A 16,089-nucleotide genomic window follows, 5' to 3' on the forward strand; every position below is an offset into this window, starting at 1 on the left:
ACATTTAGTTGTTTGACAAAAAGTGTTTTGCAGGGTTCAATCCTGCCTTTTTTTCCAGGGCTTTCATGAGCGTTTATTGAAAAACGACAAGCTCCATCCACTTCTGTAGATGTTAAAGGTGCATGACCTTGTTTTAGTGAAGAAATTTTTATTAGAAGAGAAAGATCTTCAGTGACTGATTTTCAAAATTTCTCTCCAACAAATATATATTTTCTCTTTAAAGGTCCCCAGAACACTGTTTGAAGCTAGAAAGGTGGCAGGGTCTGCCACATATAAACAAAGTAAATCAATGCTGTTTCCTTTAAAGTCAGAAATGACAAAATCAGTCAATTAATTAATCTTTCCCAAACTACATAGTAGTTTAAGTAGACGAGTAGGCTAACAGTTACTTTGTCCACCTGGTATTTGGTCAAGAATCACATTCAAGCTCAATTAAAAATCAGTTTTAGCATGTTAGCTGTTGAGATAGCTAACATCTATCAATCAATTTAAGTTTTGTTTTCCATTTGTTGAACCCTTCTTAATAGCAGCTGATGGCTTTAAACAATCATTATTTCCTTCCCTAGCTATTGTGTTTAAGCAGTTAGCTTAAACTGTACGGTTGCTAGGCAACACAAGTAGGCTACGGCGCGAGTAGCGCATGAATATTAATTATTGTGACGTAGGCACAGGTGTGAGCTCATCGGGGACTTTTTTTTTTTTTTCGCTTTGTGTCTTATTTCCTCAAACACGCGTCCTGACCGTGACTCAGCCAATCACAGCGGAGCGCCGGAGCTGACCGTTGAAGGTGTGTGACGATGGGCGTGCAGCCAACCGGAACCACCTGAGCGGGAAACAAAAGGCACAACCCGGGAGCAGCCGGTGAATGCCCCGCGGTGCGCAGTGTGCCCCGCGTCGTGCATGTGTGTAGTGAGTGTGTGTGTGTGTTTAACGGGCTGCGGGTGCCTAAACGAGCTGCAGGGGGCATCCTCGCCCTTGCTCGCGGAGATCCCCCACCACCACCACCACCTCTCACACACACACACCGCTCCTCCTGCCAGACTCCCAGGCCAAGCAGCGTCGCCATACGGAACATCCTGCCCTCAACGGAGAGGGGGAGGAGAGAGCGAGCGAGAGAGAGAGAGAGAGGGAGAGAGACAGACTGTGACTGTATTGAGAGAGAGAGAGAGAGAGAGAGAGACGAGGTCTGGCGTCTCCCAGTAGTAAATCTATGAGGTTTGGAGCACGCAAACTGGGAGAAACAGAGAGAGAAGAGGCCTCGCGGTAATCTCGTCGTCTATGGTGACCTGGACCCGCAGCCGCAGCAGCAGCAGCAGCGCGTGAAGCCTTGGATTAAATAGCCCGACTAGAAGGACGGATGGTCGCGCGGACGGGCGGCGCGCTGTGAAGTTGGACAGACTACCGAGACACCGACAGCAGCAGCAGCAGCAGCAGCTTCTCTCCCCCCCACCTCCCCGAACCCCCGTGAAGGCAGCGGCGGCACCGGGAGGCTGTGCCCGCGCACCCCGACCATGAAGCTGCCCTGGCTCCTGGCGCTCACGGCGCTGCTTGCTCACGCCGCCACGGTAAGCAACGAGCCTCGGATCCTTTGTTAACCGGGGAGCTGTTGTGCACACAGGAGCCGGGGCATTTTGTGAGTGTGTGTGTGTGTGTGTGTGTGTGTGTGTGTGTGTGTGTGTGTGTGTGTGCATGCGTGTATCATTAACGAGACGTTGATGCCGGTGATCGGTAGGAAATCCTGCACTCGACCTACTTATCAGCCCTTATTGGCCGTGCGTGACTCCCTCCAGGGGGGCTGGCGACTCCCGTGCACCACCACCAACCCCCCCGCTTTTACGCACACACCCACAGACGCACACACACACACACCACCCTTTGTGTCTCAGCGTCGGGGTTTATTGTGGCCTGTGTCCCCTCGAAGTCAGGCAGGAGATGTGTGTGTGTGTGTGTGTGTGCGCGCGCGCGTGTGTCAGTAATTAGCGGGTAATCTCTAATTGAGCTTGATTACGGGTCTTTGTGCGGGTGCCTCGGTATGTGGTGTCTGTGTCACCAGCTCACATCCTGCCGTTAATTTGAGGGGCTCCAGTCATACTGCGGCTTTAACGACTTTATTACCGGGTAGTCGCGCTGTAGGACGTGTGTGTGTGTGTGTGTGTGTGTGTGTTTGTGTGTGTGTGTGTGTGTGTGTGTGTGTGTGTGTGTGTGTGTGTGTGTGTGTGTTAGGGGAGATTGGATGTCCGATTTCCAACCTGTGAGGTGCACGCTCCCTTCATTATCAGATAACGGCGGCCTCATTGTATCCGACCAGGGGCATCCTCCTGTTATAACCGGAGGTGTGTGCGTGTGCGTGTGCGTGTTTGTGGCGAAAAGTGGGTGGGGTAACGGGGAAGTTAACGGCGATGCGGTGCGCGAACGAACGGAGGCTGGGATGGAATGATGTCATCGGGAATCGCGAAGAGGGAAGCTGATTGGGAATACGCGAGCCCCACCACCTCTCTCTCTCCTCTCTCCGTCCTCACACACACCTCTCTCTCTCCTCACACACACCCCCTCTCCGGAACCATCCACGCCGATCTTCACGCGAGCGTCCCCCCCCCCACCCCAATGCACGCCCACACCTTCCGTTACCGATTAATCCAGATTTATCCCATGAGGAGGAGGAGGTGGAGTAGAGGATGCTGGAAGCTCATTGAATCATTGAGAAAGAAAGGAAGCAAGAACTAAAAATAGCCAAAATGCAGATGTAGTTTTGAATATAAATTAAGAAGAATACATTTTGTACAATATTCTCATGTAATTGGGGCTCAATAGTGAGTTAAACTAATCTTTGGACTACTGAATGATATCTTATTTTACCTTTATTTTTACCCAGGTTAAGCTGGTACGGAGCAAAATGTGCTAACACCCTCTGTGCAATATTCACCCTGTCCCCTTTAAAGCAACGTAATGTAACTTTGAAAGTAATTCTGGAGAAAGATAGTTGATGTTGAGTTTCATTCCCGGATCATCAAATACCTCAAACACTTTGTGTTAATGGCTCAGGTCTAATGCCAAAGACCCAATTTGGTATTTGATTTTGATTTGTCAATCTGGGCCCGGATCGACTCCTAGCGGCCCGCAACCCCGCAAAGGATGAGTGGTTACAGTAATGGATGGATGAACTGATGGATGGAAAGTGACTCAACAATCAACGATCTTTCTGCAGAACAATTCATAAGTGTTGCTTGAAGTTCCCATCAAGTCCAGTGCAACCAGTACTCCTTTGCTGGAATGATTAAAGAGCCTCTCCAGACATGTTTGTTGAGATGTCATACATCCATGTTTAAAGATATGATTTAAATTTAACACAGAGAAACTTCCTCCTATCAGCAGACGAATGTGAAAACAACCACAGTCAAATATTTAAATGAGATAAGATGAAAAGCTTTGATTCATGTTAGTTCATGGTCATTTTATTGTACATAACTTGAACACAAGTAGATTTTGACACGAGGCTGTTAGACGAAAATGAAGAATCCACTTAATTTAATGATACGCATTGCATGTTCCCCTGACAAACTTTCAATTAATTATATTGCTAAAACCAATCCTCCTGCAGTCTTCCTGAGTGTTTCTGTCGCCCCTTGAGGTCTGCAGCCCCGGGGCAGTTGATTGCCCTGTCTTGCCTAATTCAGTCTTTCTTCCATTTCCTCGCTTGGGTGCAATATTTGTATTGTCAACATCTCGGAGTGTCATTGTGCGGTCTCTCCTGTGATGCTACACTGGTTTTGACAGCAGCTTTCAACAAGGCACACACACACACACACAGCCACACACAGCCACACAGAGTGATTATTACTAGGTCAGTCGGTTGCAGTCTTTGCCAAAGATCCTTGGCCTACGGCTGACCTAATCCGTCTTTAAGCGTACAGATGGAGACAGGTGTGACACATATATATATATATATATATATATATATATATATACACGTGCACACACACACACACACACACACACTTAAATATACACTGTTAGGAGCACACAGATGGATGCGGGCGGTGCTGGAATAGGTAACACTCGCACACATCAACAGTCCAATAATTGCAAGGCTCACCTCAAGCAACCCAGGCCTTGAACTCACATGCACGTGCACACACACGCACACGACCCACAATCACATGCTGACAAGATCTTTCTTTAAATGCCTCCTGGCTTGAAACCAGCTGACTCTTGTGCGTGTGTTCGTGTGATCCCTGGCGTCCTGTCTCTGTGTTGTGACATCATATCCTGGTGACTGTATTTTACATGGGAGACCGATTTTCCCACAGACATCTGTTGTGTCCCACGGATAGCAAGTTTGTGTGTGCTTCCGTCTGCCTCCGTGAGAGCGCTCACTGTCCATCTGTCTGTGTGTGGGCTCAAAAATAGTGAATCTCCACTGCCAAATACTTGTTCTCGCCAGCCCTCGCTCCTTGAAAAGTGTGTGAGAGAGAGAGAGAGAGCGCATGTGTGTGTGTGTGGCTGAAAAGCGTCGTGTTCTTGAGGATCATGTTTAACTCATGGAATGAATCAGTGTTTTGTGCCTCCGATAGCTGACAAAGCCCCCCATAGAGAGAAGAAGAAAGAGAGAAGGAGCAAGAAAGAGGAAAAAATAGCCCGAGCGAGGCGGATCGAGGGAGAGTGTGGAATGTGAGAGGCAATTTGACACAGGAAGTGGGTCCTTCTCGCTCTCCTGGAGGACAAAGTCCCCTCACACACACACACACAAGCCGGCAGGTAGCAAACACTCCTGGTGTGGAGGAGGCATTTCAGGTGTGTGTGTGAAAGGATGGGTGAGGGTACGGGGGTCACCTTGCAGTGGATAGAGGAAATGAAAAGGATCACGGTTCATATCCGGAGTTGTATTCAGATGGCCGACGTCTGGAGGTGAGCAATGACGGAGAGACAGAATAATGACGGCCTTCAGTGAGAAAAACATCTATCTCCCCCTTTCCTCACCCCATCTCCTCCTCTCTCCCTCTCTCTGGCTATTTATGTCTGTGTGTTGGATGTGTACACATGCTGCTCACTCATATCTGAAAGCAATTTCTTATCACATGGGGAGGACCAGCTTGGCAGATGTGGCGCATTTGACTGAAATTAGTTTTTCTTGCTTGTGGAGAAAGTTTTAGTGTTTGATTCAAGTCTGAAGGAACGGAATTTCCCATTTGCTGGTAGACTGATAACGGCGTGTGGGGACGGACAAACCTGCGGCCACAATACCTGCTATTTCTAGCTGTGCTGAGAGAACAATGGAAACTCAGATTTAGCAGCTGAAAACTAAGTTAAAGCTCAGCCCTGAATAGAAAACTCTCAGCTCACTAAACTTTAATAATGTGGATAAAACGTGGGCCGTCATTATCTTATCGGCCCCAAGAGAGCTCAAAAAATACTTTGCAGCAATCTGTGGGGAATTTAATGGAGCAATTTGTAGGATATGGCCATAAAAGATTATCAACAGATTGTGAAAAAACAAGAGTGTTAACGTTATGTCAAAGACGTCTGTGTATTGTGTTGCAGAGATGTCCACTGAAGTTAGCATGCTAACCAGCTAGCCCTGGCCTGTGCTGTCTCGTAACACCACTTTGGTGATAGTCCAATAGCCCCCTGTAGTTTCAGAGATATATGCCAGCTTTAAGCGTAAAAAATTAACAAAATGAACTTATAAAATGTCAAGAAAAGAAATACTCTTACATCTATTTTGCTTACTGAACAGTAAAATTAAACAATAAACCCTCTGAATTCAAGTTTCTCTCAAGACAAACTTGTTTGCCTCATTAACTCAAAACACACTTCATTCAAACTCAACATAAAGGAAATGAAACTCACCAACACAGTCAAACCTCCAGTTTTGTGGAGTAAATCCTCAATTCAGTGACTAAGATGTAACAATATTCCAACTCTACATGCCGTTTTCACCCGCTGCTGATGTCCAACAACCTGTTTCTTCTTGACTTCTTGAAGTCATAGTCTTGGTTAGAGTCGCTGTAAATCGCCTCCATACTCCGTTCACTCTCAGACTGCCAAATCCGGTTCAGTGGGGCTCCGTTGCCCGTGGTGAGTCCCACTTTGATCCGATGTCCGTGTCCAGACAAACTCTTGAGCCACTGGCTCTAGCTATAGCCAAGGATAACCAGCAAAGAGCAGCAGATGTTGGTTACTCTGCTGATATGCCCCGTATGTCTTTGGAGCTTCTTTTAAAATCTGGCCGTATTTAGCAAATTACACCTTTGACATCTCATATTAAATCTCATATTAATAATTTAGTTGTCACATTCAAAGTCTTGTCTGCAATTTTCTACATTATTCATAGTAATAAACTCCTGCCACATGGGTAAAAGGTAATTTCCCGATATAATTATGTCAATCTTGCAAATAAAAGATAATGAAATGTGGTGAGTAGTTTTTCAGTCATGTGTCCTCATCTCATCCTGTCAGGCTTTGAACAACCTCCAACAATCAGAGGGCGAGGCAGCCTGCAGGTAGCCTGAGAGGCAAACCTCAGGGCAAAAAAGAAAAAAAATAATAATGAAGCACTGTAAATTATTTCTAATCCAAGGAATTAATCCATGCTTTTATAGCCCACATTACTGTAAAAATGCTGAAGCCTGAGAGCTCATTACTCCAATGCTGGCCTCTCTCCATTGGCTACCAGCTGAGTTTAAAATTCAGTAACATATTTGAGTTATTACCCATCAGGCACAACATGATGGTGCCCCCTGAGTACATACAGTAATGTAAAGTCTCTTGGGTTGGCAACCACCAACTGGAAAGGTTTACATTTCACTTAATTGTTTGGCGCCTAAGGAGGGATCCAATATTTCACAGAAAGGCAAAGATTAGAGAGTGCTCTCAAAGCTTAATACAAATATCTGTGTTCTTCTTCTTTCCTCTATCATTAAACATCTCACTTCAGATTTATCCAGGTCATTAAAAAGCCCAGTCACAGGGGCCATTTTCCTGCAAAATGAGTATATTTACTTTTGATACTTTAAGCACATTTTGTTGATAATACTAAGGACTCCTCGAAGGATTTTAAAATTGCAGGTGTATTACTTGGAAAAATTTGTGTTTTATTATTATATTATTAGTATTATTAGGTGCACCCAAATTATGTCCTGGTGTCCCTAAATGAAAACCTTAGGCGCACCCATGCAACCAGTGTGAAAAGTTAGTCTGTGAGGATTTGCTTATTTTCTTTGTCATTTATTATAGTAAATGAAAAGTCTTTGGGTTTTTGACTGTTTATTAGTGCTGAACATTTCTCACATTTTTTGACAATAATAGACTAATGACTTATCAATGAATTGTGAAAATAACATGCAGATTTTATCGAAAATGAAAAAACTCTTCGGCCGCAGCCCTACAATACTTGCTCAGCTGTTGGAAAGGTGCATTTATTACGCAAACTCTCTATTTACTGACACCCAGACTGAGGCACCATATTGTTGTACTTTCTAGTCTAGTGTGTGAATCTCTCTTCACACTGCCAGTCACAGTTTAGAAAGTACCTGTTTTTCTTCAATCATTTGGCTCCATAACATTGTGCAACACTAAAACTCCCCTGTGGAATGCGTTCAAGTCATCCCACGAATTAGAAAGAATGCCGAATTCATCCGGCCGGAAACTTTGGCTCTGCTCGTCACGACCAGCAGCACACACACAAGTGTCAACACGCTTGCTCACATATATGCACTGATGAACATTAACATTAAAGCCCTGATAACACACGCACACACAGTTGCAGTGCTTGTGAATAGTCGAGGTGGTGTGCAGCAGTTTTGTTGATTCAGTGAGTCAGAGGGAGACGAAGAACGCTGGAGGTGTTTTAGGTAGGTCAAAACAGGCTAGAAACACAGCTCGTGTAGATACAAAACACACACACACACACACACACAGTCTCCCTTGCAGTAATTGGGCAGCGCTGCGCAGACATACATACATATTCTCTGGAGAGGGGGGTTAGATGAATATAGAGAGGAGAGGAGGGAGGGAGAGGAGAGGAGTGGAAAAAAGGGAGGTGTACAGCAGACCACAGGATAATGAGAGAGAGGGAGAGAGTGGAGGGAATAAAATAGAGAGGGGTGAGGATGGAAAAAGAGTTAAGGTAATGGCGAGATAACAGAGGGGAGACGAAAGCAAGTAAAAAAAAAAAAAGGGAAACAGATCGGGCGCTGAGCGATCGAAAGAGGATAAAAAAAGAAGTGGGTAGAGCCCAGAAACCGAGGGGAGGATGCGAAAGAAAGAGTGGGAGGCGAGAGAGAGGGAGGAAGAGGGGAGAGCGCGGATGTTTGGATGATGGGGGACGGCAGAGAGGGGATGGAGCCAGGCCAGACGGATGGAGGTGGAGGTGGAGGGATGTTGAGAGGGAGAGAGAGAGGGTGGGGGAGGGAGGCGTGCACTGCTCATTCCCAGGAGACCGCGCTCTACCTGCTCTCCGCGGCCGTCGCCATGACAACCAGCATGGCTGCTGCTGTCACAGCTTTATCGCCCCTCTCTCCATCCCCTCTTTCTGCTCTCTTTCACTCTGTTCCCTCTTTTTGTCACCTCTGGAGCATCTCTCATTCACAGTTTTTCATATCTCATTCTCTATTTTCTGATCCCATTTTTCTTATTATACTGCTCTGTCTGTGTCTCTTTATACGATTCCCACAGCCTCCTTTCTCTGCCGCCTCTCCTCTCCTCTGCTCTCCTCTGCTCCTCTTCCTCCTCCTCTCTTCTCCATCTGTCCCACTACTATAAATTAAAAAACAGAGAAGGACAGCAGTCGTGTTTCACCTTTACACTAGAGCGTGTGCTTGTGTGCGCATGTGCTTGTGTGTGCTTTGTGTGTGTTTGTGCTATTACAGGACTCTAAATTAGAGAGCATATACGCAGTGGTGGCTCCCCAAACCACAAAGCATTCTGGGATGTTAGAGCCTTGCTATAAATGACAACCTCAGAGACAGGGCGCCTCCTTCCCACCAACAAACTTTTGTGTGTGTGTGTGTGTGTGTGTGTGTGTGTGTGTGTGTGTGTCACAGATCCCCTCCACCAGCAACATAACACTGTTAAAATGAGATTATCATTTTCACTCATATTATTCATATATCTCTTTACTCACTTTCCACATGCGTTTCCGTAACGACGGGGTAATTAGGTTAACGAAGGCCCGGATGGGCGGGGTCATGCAGACCTGAAACCCAATGCGGTCCAATGGGACCAGTGGAATGTGTATTTCCTGGCAGGCTAGCTGATAAGCGCAGTCTAAAGCCAGTGATAAGGCTGGCCTTCACCCTCCCGACCAGACCCTGGCCTCCATCTGACCTCCAACACTGACTCCCTGCATGTCCCACTCCATCTGTTGGCATTTTTGTTTGTCTGTTGGTAATTTAGTCAGCAACATTTACACTTACTTTCAGTTTTTACATTTCACTTTGTATTCCAGTTGAAACTGAGTCTATTGGCGAAACGGGATTGGAGCCGTCAACCGTATTAAATGGTCATCATCAGCAGACAGTTTTCTTAGTTATGTCAGTCTTATGATAATTCGTCTGAGTCTCGGAGATGGATCTGTTAATACCTGGTCATGGATGATGGAATTGTTTCAGAACTGCAGCTGGTCGACTGACAGAAAAGTAATGGTTTTCAAGTTTTCTGAAGCCATTCTCTGGTTCCTACTTGAAATAACGTGAATGTTTACCGGTAAGGCTGCAGAATATATCGTCTCAGCATTGACATGCGCACAACTGCAATCGTCGCAATGTCAAGCGAGGTAATTTAACTCAAACACGTCCTGCTCCAGCTTTTTTCGCTGCTTGATACAAAAGCAAGCTTCTCTTTTCATGACTAATATATGAGAGCAGTCGCTCTAATTTTGTCCAGCTTAAGGGTTCTTGGATACGTGGGAGTTTGTTGCTTGTGAACGACATGCAGGCTCCACCAATCACAACCACTCTTGAACAAGGCCTTCTTTTGTTGTTTGATAAAGTCGTTCCCCTACAAATTCAAACCCAATCATTCTAAAGTGATTTCCAAACAGAGCTATTCAAGGTATCTCATGAAAATTCCTTTGGTAATGTCAGTGTGGTCCAATGTCATGCAACCATGTTTGCTGGTTTTCTTAGTCTACTGTGATTTTCTAACTGAATATCTTTGGCTGTGGACTGAAGAGACATTTAAAAATGTGATGGACCCTTCTTCACCATTTCATGCCATGTAATGGACGAAACAATTAAATGAGAGAGATCATCTTAATCATTAGTTGCAGCTCTAGATTGTCGTAGGCTTTTGACCTTTTTTGTACGTCATTCCCCATCTCTTTCATGTCATCACTCTCTTGACTAATGAAACATAAAATGGCTAAAAACAGTCTCAGCTTCCAGCCTCCTTTCATGTTGATGATTTACAGCTCTTCTCTGATTTATATCTTTGTTAAATGAATTTTGGGACTGTTGGTACTCTGGGCTCTGGGAACTCGTGATGGCTATTTTTCACGTTTTGTTTTTCACATTTTATCGACTAAACAATCATCCGTGGACACTTGACAGGTATTGATTTTGGCCATAAAATAATATTGTGTATGATCAGCTGTGCTGTTCTATGATGTCGAGAAAAATAAATGGTAACACCTTGGAACAAGGTTGTAGATTTCGCTCCAGTCGGCCGATAATGACACCAAATCTTCTCTGCTTTGGTGCTTTTCGCTCGGAGCTTGTTTCCTTGGCTGCATGTCATTGGCTGAGACATTTTTGAATGCCTCTAGCTGGAAATGCTATCACTGTTCCTCTGGGAGCCCATCTTTGAAAATGGCCTCTTTGGCCACTCACAGCTCGGTAAGTTTGTTTGCACTTAATAGTGTTGGAGAGTGCTGGTAAATGAAGACACAGTGGAAAATAGCGAGTGTGTTGTCCCGGGGGATTGTCTCCTAGGCTCTGCAGGAGGAGGTAAAGATCAAGTTAAATGGGAACAACGTCGAGCCGAATCGTAACAGAAGACATTTTATGAGTGAGAATTTGTTGTGTGGTGATACAGTAATCTGTGGAAGTACTTTTCTATATAACAAATGGCTCTCGTGTCATTGCACATTGGGTGTAGGTGGTTTCAGTGTTAGAGACTCAGGTCAGTACTTGAAGGAGAAACATTCAATGAATCCCAGATTTTCCACGATGCATGCATACACATGATTTGATGTGTAAATGGCTTGTCGCCCAATTTTTCTCGTCTTTGATCCGCCAGCGTCGCAGTTTCTATTTTCAAACGACCTTCATGTCATCTCCTCCTCTGATAACAAAGAGATTTTGTCAGTTTTGATTTACAGATTTCCATCTCGGATGCATATTTTCCATCAGGCCAGACAGAGAATTAGTTACAGTTTTAGTTTCTAATGGTGACTTTGTCTTATCTGAGGAGTATTTCATCATAATTTAATTAAAATTCACTGTGAGATAGAGAGCCACTTGTGTGCATGCTGATGTGTTTGTGTGCTTAATTGGTCAGAGGTTGCTCAAGTGGTTATTGGAAGGACACAGGAAGTGAGTATTTATAGATCCGGCCTTCAAGCTTCAAACCAGAAGGGAGTTTCCTGAGTGCTGCACAAAGGGGAAGTTTTATATACGTGTGTGTTTTTACGCGTGTGTGTGTTTACATGTGAAACAGAGGAGGCAGAGGAGGCGATGGAGGAGCACAGGGAGGCCGCCTGTGCGAACGAGAGCGAGAAGCACTGTGTGCGTGAGGCATGTGACTGTGTATGTGTGCGTTTGAATTATTTAGCCCAACGTCCCGACAGAGGAGTGAACGAGGTCAGGAGCTCATTGCTGCAACGTTTTTCCTCTCTCCATCCATCCATCGCTACACCCTCCACCCACCAGCTCCCTTCCTCCTCCTCTTCCTCCTCCTCCTCCTCCTCCTCCTCCTCTTCCTCCTCCGTCGCTGCAGAGCTCCTCGTTTATTCTGCCTGTCTTAATAAACAGGAACTTAGTAACAAAAGGCTTCCCACATGCTACTCATGTCCCCTCAATTATCGGCAAGCCGTGAGGGAAAAACATCGATCCAATTAAATACAGACATTGAAACCCGCTGTGTATGTGTATGTGTGTGTGTGTGTGTGTGTGTGTGTGTGTGGACTCTCTCAAGTAAACCTTTGAACCCCGGTGCTTTAAAGGGCTCTTTCAAAGGCGTTTGCAGTTCGAATGAGCCACTGAAGCTAATGAGATGTGTGTGTGTGTGTGTGTTTTTGTGTGTGTGTGTGTGTGTGTGTGTGTGACACTGAAAAAGCGTGTGTGGATGGGAGTGTAGGGATTTTGTAATATTGCTTGGTGGTTGCAGCAGGTTCTCCCCTTCCCATGAGGCCTTTCTCTAAACGCCTCCACGCGCATGCACACACATGCGATCAAACACACACACACACACACACACACACACACACACACACACACACACCGGTGTTTGCGGCAGCAGGTGATTCATTCTTAATCTTTCATTCCAACAGTTGTGGATTAGCCCTAATCTTAGCCAGCAGAGGCCCAGGTCTGAAAGGCTGACTGACACTGAGAGTGTGTGTGTGTTTGTGTGTGTGTGTGTGTGTGTGTGTGTGTGTGTGTGTGTGTGTGTGTGTGTGTGTGTGTGTGTGTGTGTGTGTGTGTGTTTGTCCTCAAGAGTATTGTTTATTAAGCCGTATGTGTGACATGATAATTGACTCCTGTGTTGGACTGAGTGGGTCGTTTGTCTGACAGGACCCGATATGACTGAAGCAGATACACATGACAGATTGACAGACAGGTCACACAACACTGAAACATTAGACACAGCAGAATGAGGAGGAGGAGGAGGAGGAGGAGGAGGCACTGATAGAGGACAGACATATCTTCTTTTGACATTGCTTCCTTTTTTGATATTTTAAAATTGAGTTGTATTTAGCTGGGTTATAGTTAACTTTTATGGAAGAAATGGAACAGTTATTTTCATATTTGATGAATCTATTATGTTCTTCTTCGTCTCGTGCACAAAACACCAGAACACCGAAATAATGCCCATCACAGTTTTCCAGAGCCAAAGGTGATTTAATCAAATGTTATGTCCGGAGAATCCTCAGTTTATAATGATGTTGAGACTTGGAGAAGCAGCAGATTCTCACATTTGAGAAGCTGGAAGCATCAAGTGTGTGTCATACTTGCTTGAAAAGTTATTCATACCACTTCATTGATTTTCAAGATAGTTGCTGATTCATTTTCTGTTCATCACTTAAATGTTGCAGATCTGTTTTGCTTCGATTCTCGTTGGTGGTGAGTAGGGCTTCATAAAATACCTAGTTTTAGTGCAGATACCAAACTAGAAGTATCAATTCCTTTTTTCTACAAAATCCTTTTTTGGGCTCCAACTGACTGACTTTCATTATCTATCAAAATCTATTGACTTTTGTCAAGTGTTGACTTTTGAAAGTGTTGAAAAAAGGGCATCATTATTTCTCAGATTCCAGTTCAGTGTCTACAGATGTACAAAAGCTGTAAAACCAAAAGCTGTTCAAGTTACGGACAAAGGCTACATAGAGAAAACAGAACATAATACCCATTTTACCACTGGATAGAAAGCCCAGTAACACCCACTAACATCAGGCTTTTGTCTTCAGTCGGACTCATGCTGTATTGACGGGTATTTATTGGCTTCAGCTCTCATTGGCAGTGATGGAAACATGATACCCAGGTGGACGCGCTAAGTTTCGCCCCCCTTTTACCAGAGTGATGCCAAGATGAAGCTCTGGATGTTGGTGTGTAATTCTTTTCCATCGTCTCCATTCAAGCAGCACTCGAATCATTCATCATCATCATTCAGTCGGCCTTGAGTTTGAAAGAGAAACTGAAGTAGAAGATGTAAAAAAGAAAGTACTCACTGTAACATTGTAACTGGCCTCCACGTGCCTTCATTTGTGCCCCGTTTAAGGTGCATTCATGATGACGATCATGGAAAAAGAATAGTCTATTGGCAATTGGAAATCAGTTTTTGTAGAAGAGGTAGAATCCAGTTTTTGCTGGTTTATCCAATCATTTTTCTGTTGTTTGTGTCTAAAAATCAGCCTAATTATAATTAAAATAAGCAAATATCTGATGAAAGGATAAGTGAAGAAGACTACGAGTCTAACCAGACATTTGATTCCAACTTTGAGTCCATACCAAAATAGTACTGTGGTTCAATAACCAGGCCTAGTACAAGGTAATTACCAAGACAGGAAAAAAAATAGATTGGCACTCAGTAGAGCGCATACCTCCGCCAAGACCCAACAGTCGTTCATAGATCCTAGCAACCGTAATACGCCTGACTTTTTTCACCAAGATCCGTGCATTATTCACTGAGAAATTAACGAAAACGTTGAAAAACTTCCTATCTGGCAATGTTGAAAAAGTGAGAAAAAATTCCTGGATCCACACTGAAAGTTAATGGGGTCTATTCTTGGCCGAGACACATCCTCCATCCAAATTTCATGAAAATCTGTTCAGTAGTTTTTGTGTAATCCTGCCGACAGACCAACCTACAACAAACAAACGAACATGGGTGAAAGAAAAAAAGCATTTCCATCTCCAATCTTATACTTTTTCTTGTGAAATCAGAGCAGTTTGTCCTCCCTCCTTCTATTGTCGCTTCTACAGATGAATTTCTATCAGCGGCAAAACAGTATTGAGGTTCGGGTGGCCTCGTGGTTACAAGGCATACCATATGATTGCAACATCCCCAGTTTGATTCTGTTTGTTGTTGTTGTTGTTCTTTCTGTCCCATCATTCTCCGAAATGCCCAACCCTGATGGTGACGATTTGGCTTAGTCATGACTGAACATAAATTGTATTTTAACACCTAACAGCTTCTGTCGACATGCCCCCCAAAAAACTGAACAAAGCAGAAAGGTGTGGCGACAGATTTGAAAGTGATTAGATATTGTGCGGAGACGGAGGGAGAGGAGATTTGAAGGGAATGAAAGGGGAACGAGGTCAGAGGCAATCACAGACAAAAGTGTTATTAAAGCAGGGGAGGTGGCTAAGTGCAGCGGAGGGAGAAACGAAAGAGCAGATTGAAGAGAAGAAGAAAACGCAGCCGCGGCGATGGAAAGAACTAGACAGAGAAAAGAATTTGTTAATATGTAAAAGCGGTAAAAGGATATGAGTGGCTCATCAGAAAATAGTGCGAGATGAATGGGGAGGGACTGGCTTCTAGGTAGAGGGGAATGATAAAAGAGCTGACGAGGAAGAAAAAAGAGAAAATGAAAGGGAGATGGATGGGATTGGTGTCCCGGTAGCAGCAGAGAGAGAAGGAGAGGGAGAGGCCGGTGGTTAACGCAGGTCTGTAAAGAGCTTAGAGCAGCTGAGACGGATTGAATGGAGAGAACAACCTGGACAGGATTACGGCGAGACGGAAGAGAGAGGAGGCCTGTAAGAGCAAGATGGTATCGCAGCCCATATATTTCCCTGTCCTCCAGTTACACATTTCCACAGGTTTACACCGACACTGACCACGAGCGCCGCAATCACGCTTTAATTACGCCGAGCCCGTCGTATCAGGCATTGTTAGACCAAACACTCCGCAGCTAATCTACGTGTTAGACTATCATTCACCAGCCATTAGTTTCTTAAACCCACCTCTTAATTAATTAGTTAGTGAGTAATGTTGCCTAGGGAGGGATGAAGCTATCTTTAACTGTGTAATGCAATCCGAGGTGAACCAATAGGCTCGCACCTGAAGCTTGCTATATTTATTTGCGAGCTGAGGTAGATAACACCATCTGAGTGGCAACAGGGAGCTCCCACCAGAATAATACAACACTGTGATCCATTAATCCTCATCATCTTCATGCTAACACCTACCTGCTGCATGCATTGTGATCGTTAATCGATATCGCCTCACATGTAGCAGTGTAGCATTTTAAAGGGACAGTGCACCCCAAAATCAAAAATACATATTTTTACCTCAAGTGCTATGTATCATTCTAGATTGTTTTGGAGATGATTTCTTTCACCATAATTACCTTATGGATGTGCATATCTTATTGATTTATCCATGTAGGCACTTAACTGCAATCATTTTTGCCTACCTCCATTTGTGTCACCA

General features: G+C 44.6%; 1 protein-coding gene across 1 annotated transcript in view; it reads left to right on the forward strand.

Moving 5' to 3' along the window:
* Positions 1–954: 954 nt before the first annotated feature.
* sdc3 (syndecan 3) overlaps positions 955–16,089 on the forward strand; it is a 39,877-nt gene continuing 24,742 nt past the window's right edge. Inside the window, exon 1 of the mRNA XM_073463133.1 lies at positions 955–1,565. Within this exon, the coding sequence (XP_073319234.1) occupies positions 1,512–1,565 (54 nt within the window). The 5' untranslated portion in view covers positions 955–1,511. The remainder of the gene's footprint in view (positions 1,566–16,089) is intronic.

The sequence above is a fragment of the Pagrus major genome, chromosome 3 (assembly GCF_040436345.1).
Source record: "Pagrus major chromosome 3, Pma_NU_1.0".
Lineage (NCBI taxonomy): Eukaryota > Metazoa > Chordata > Actinopteri > Spariformes > Sparidae > Pagrus > Pagrus major.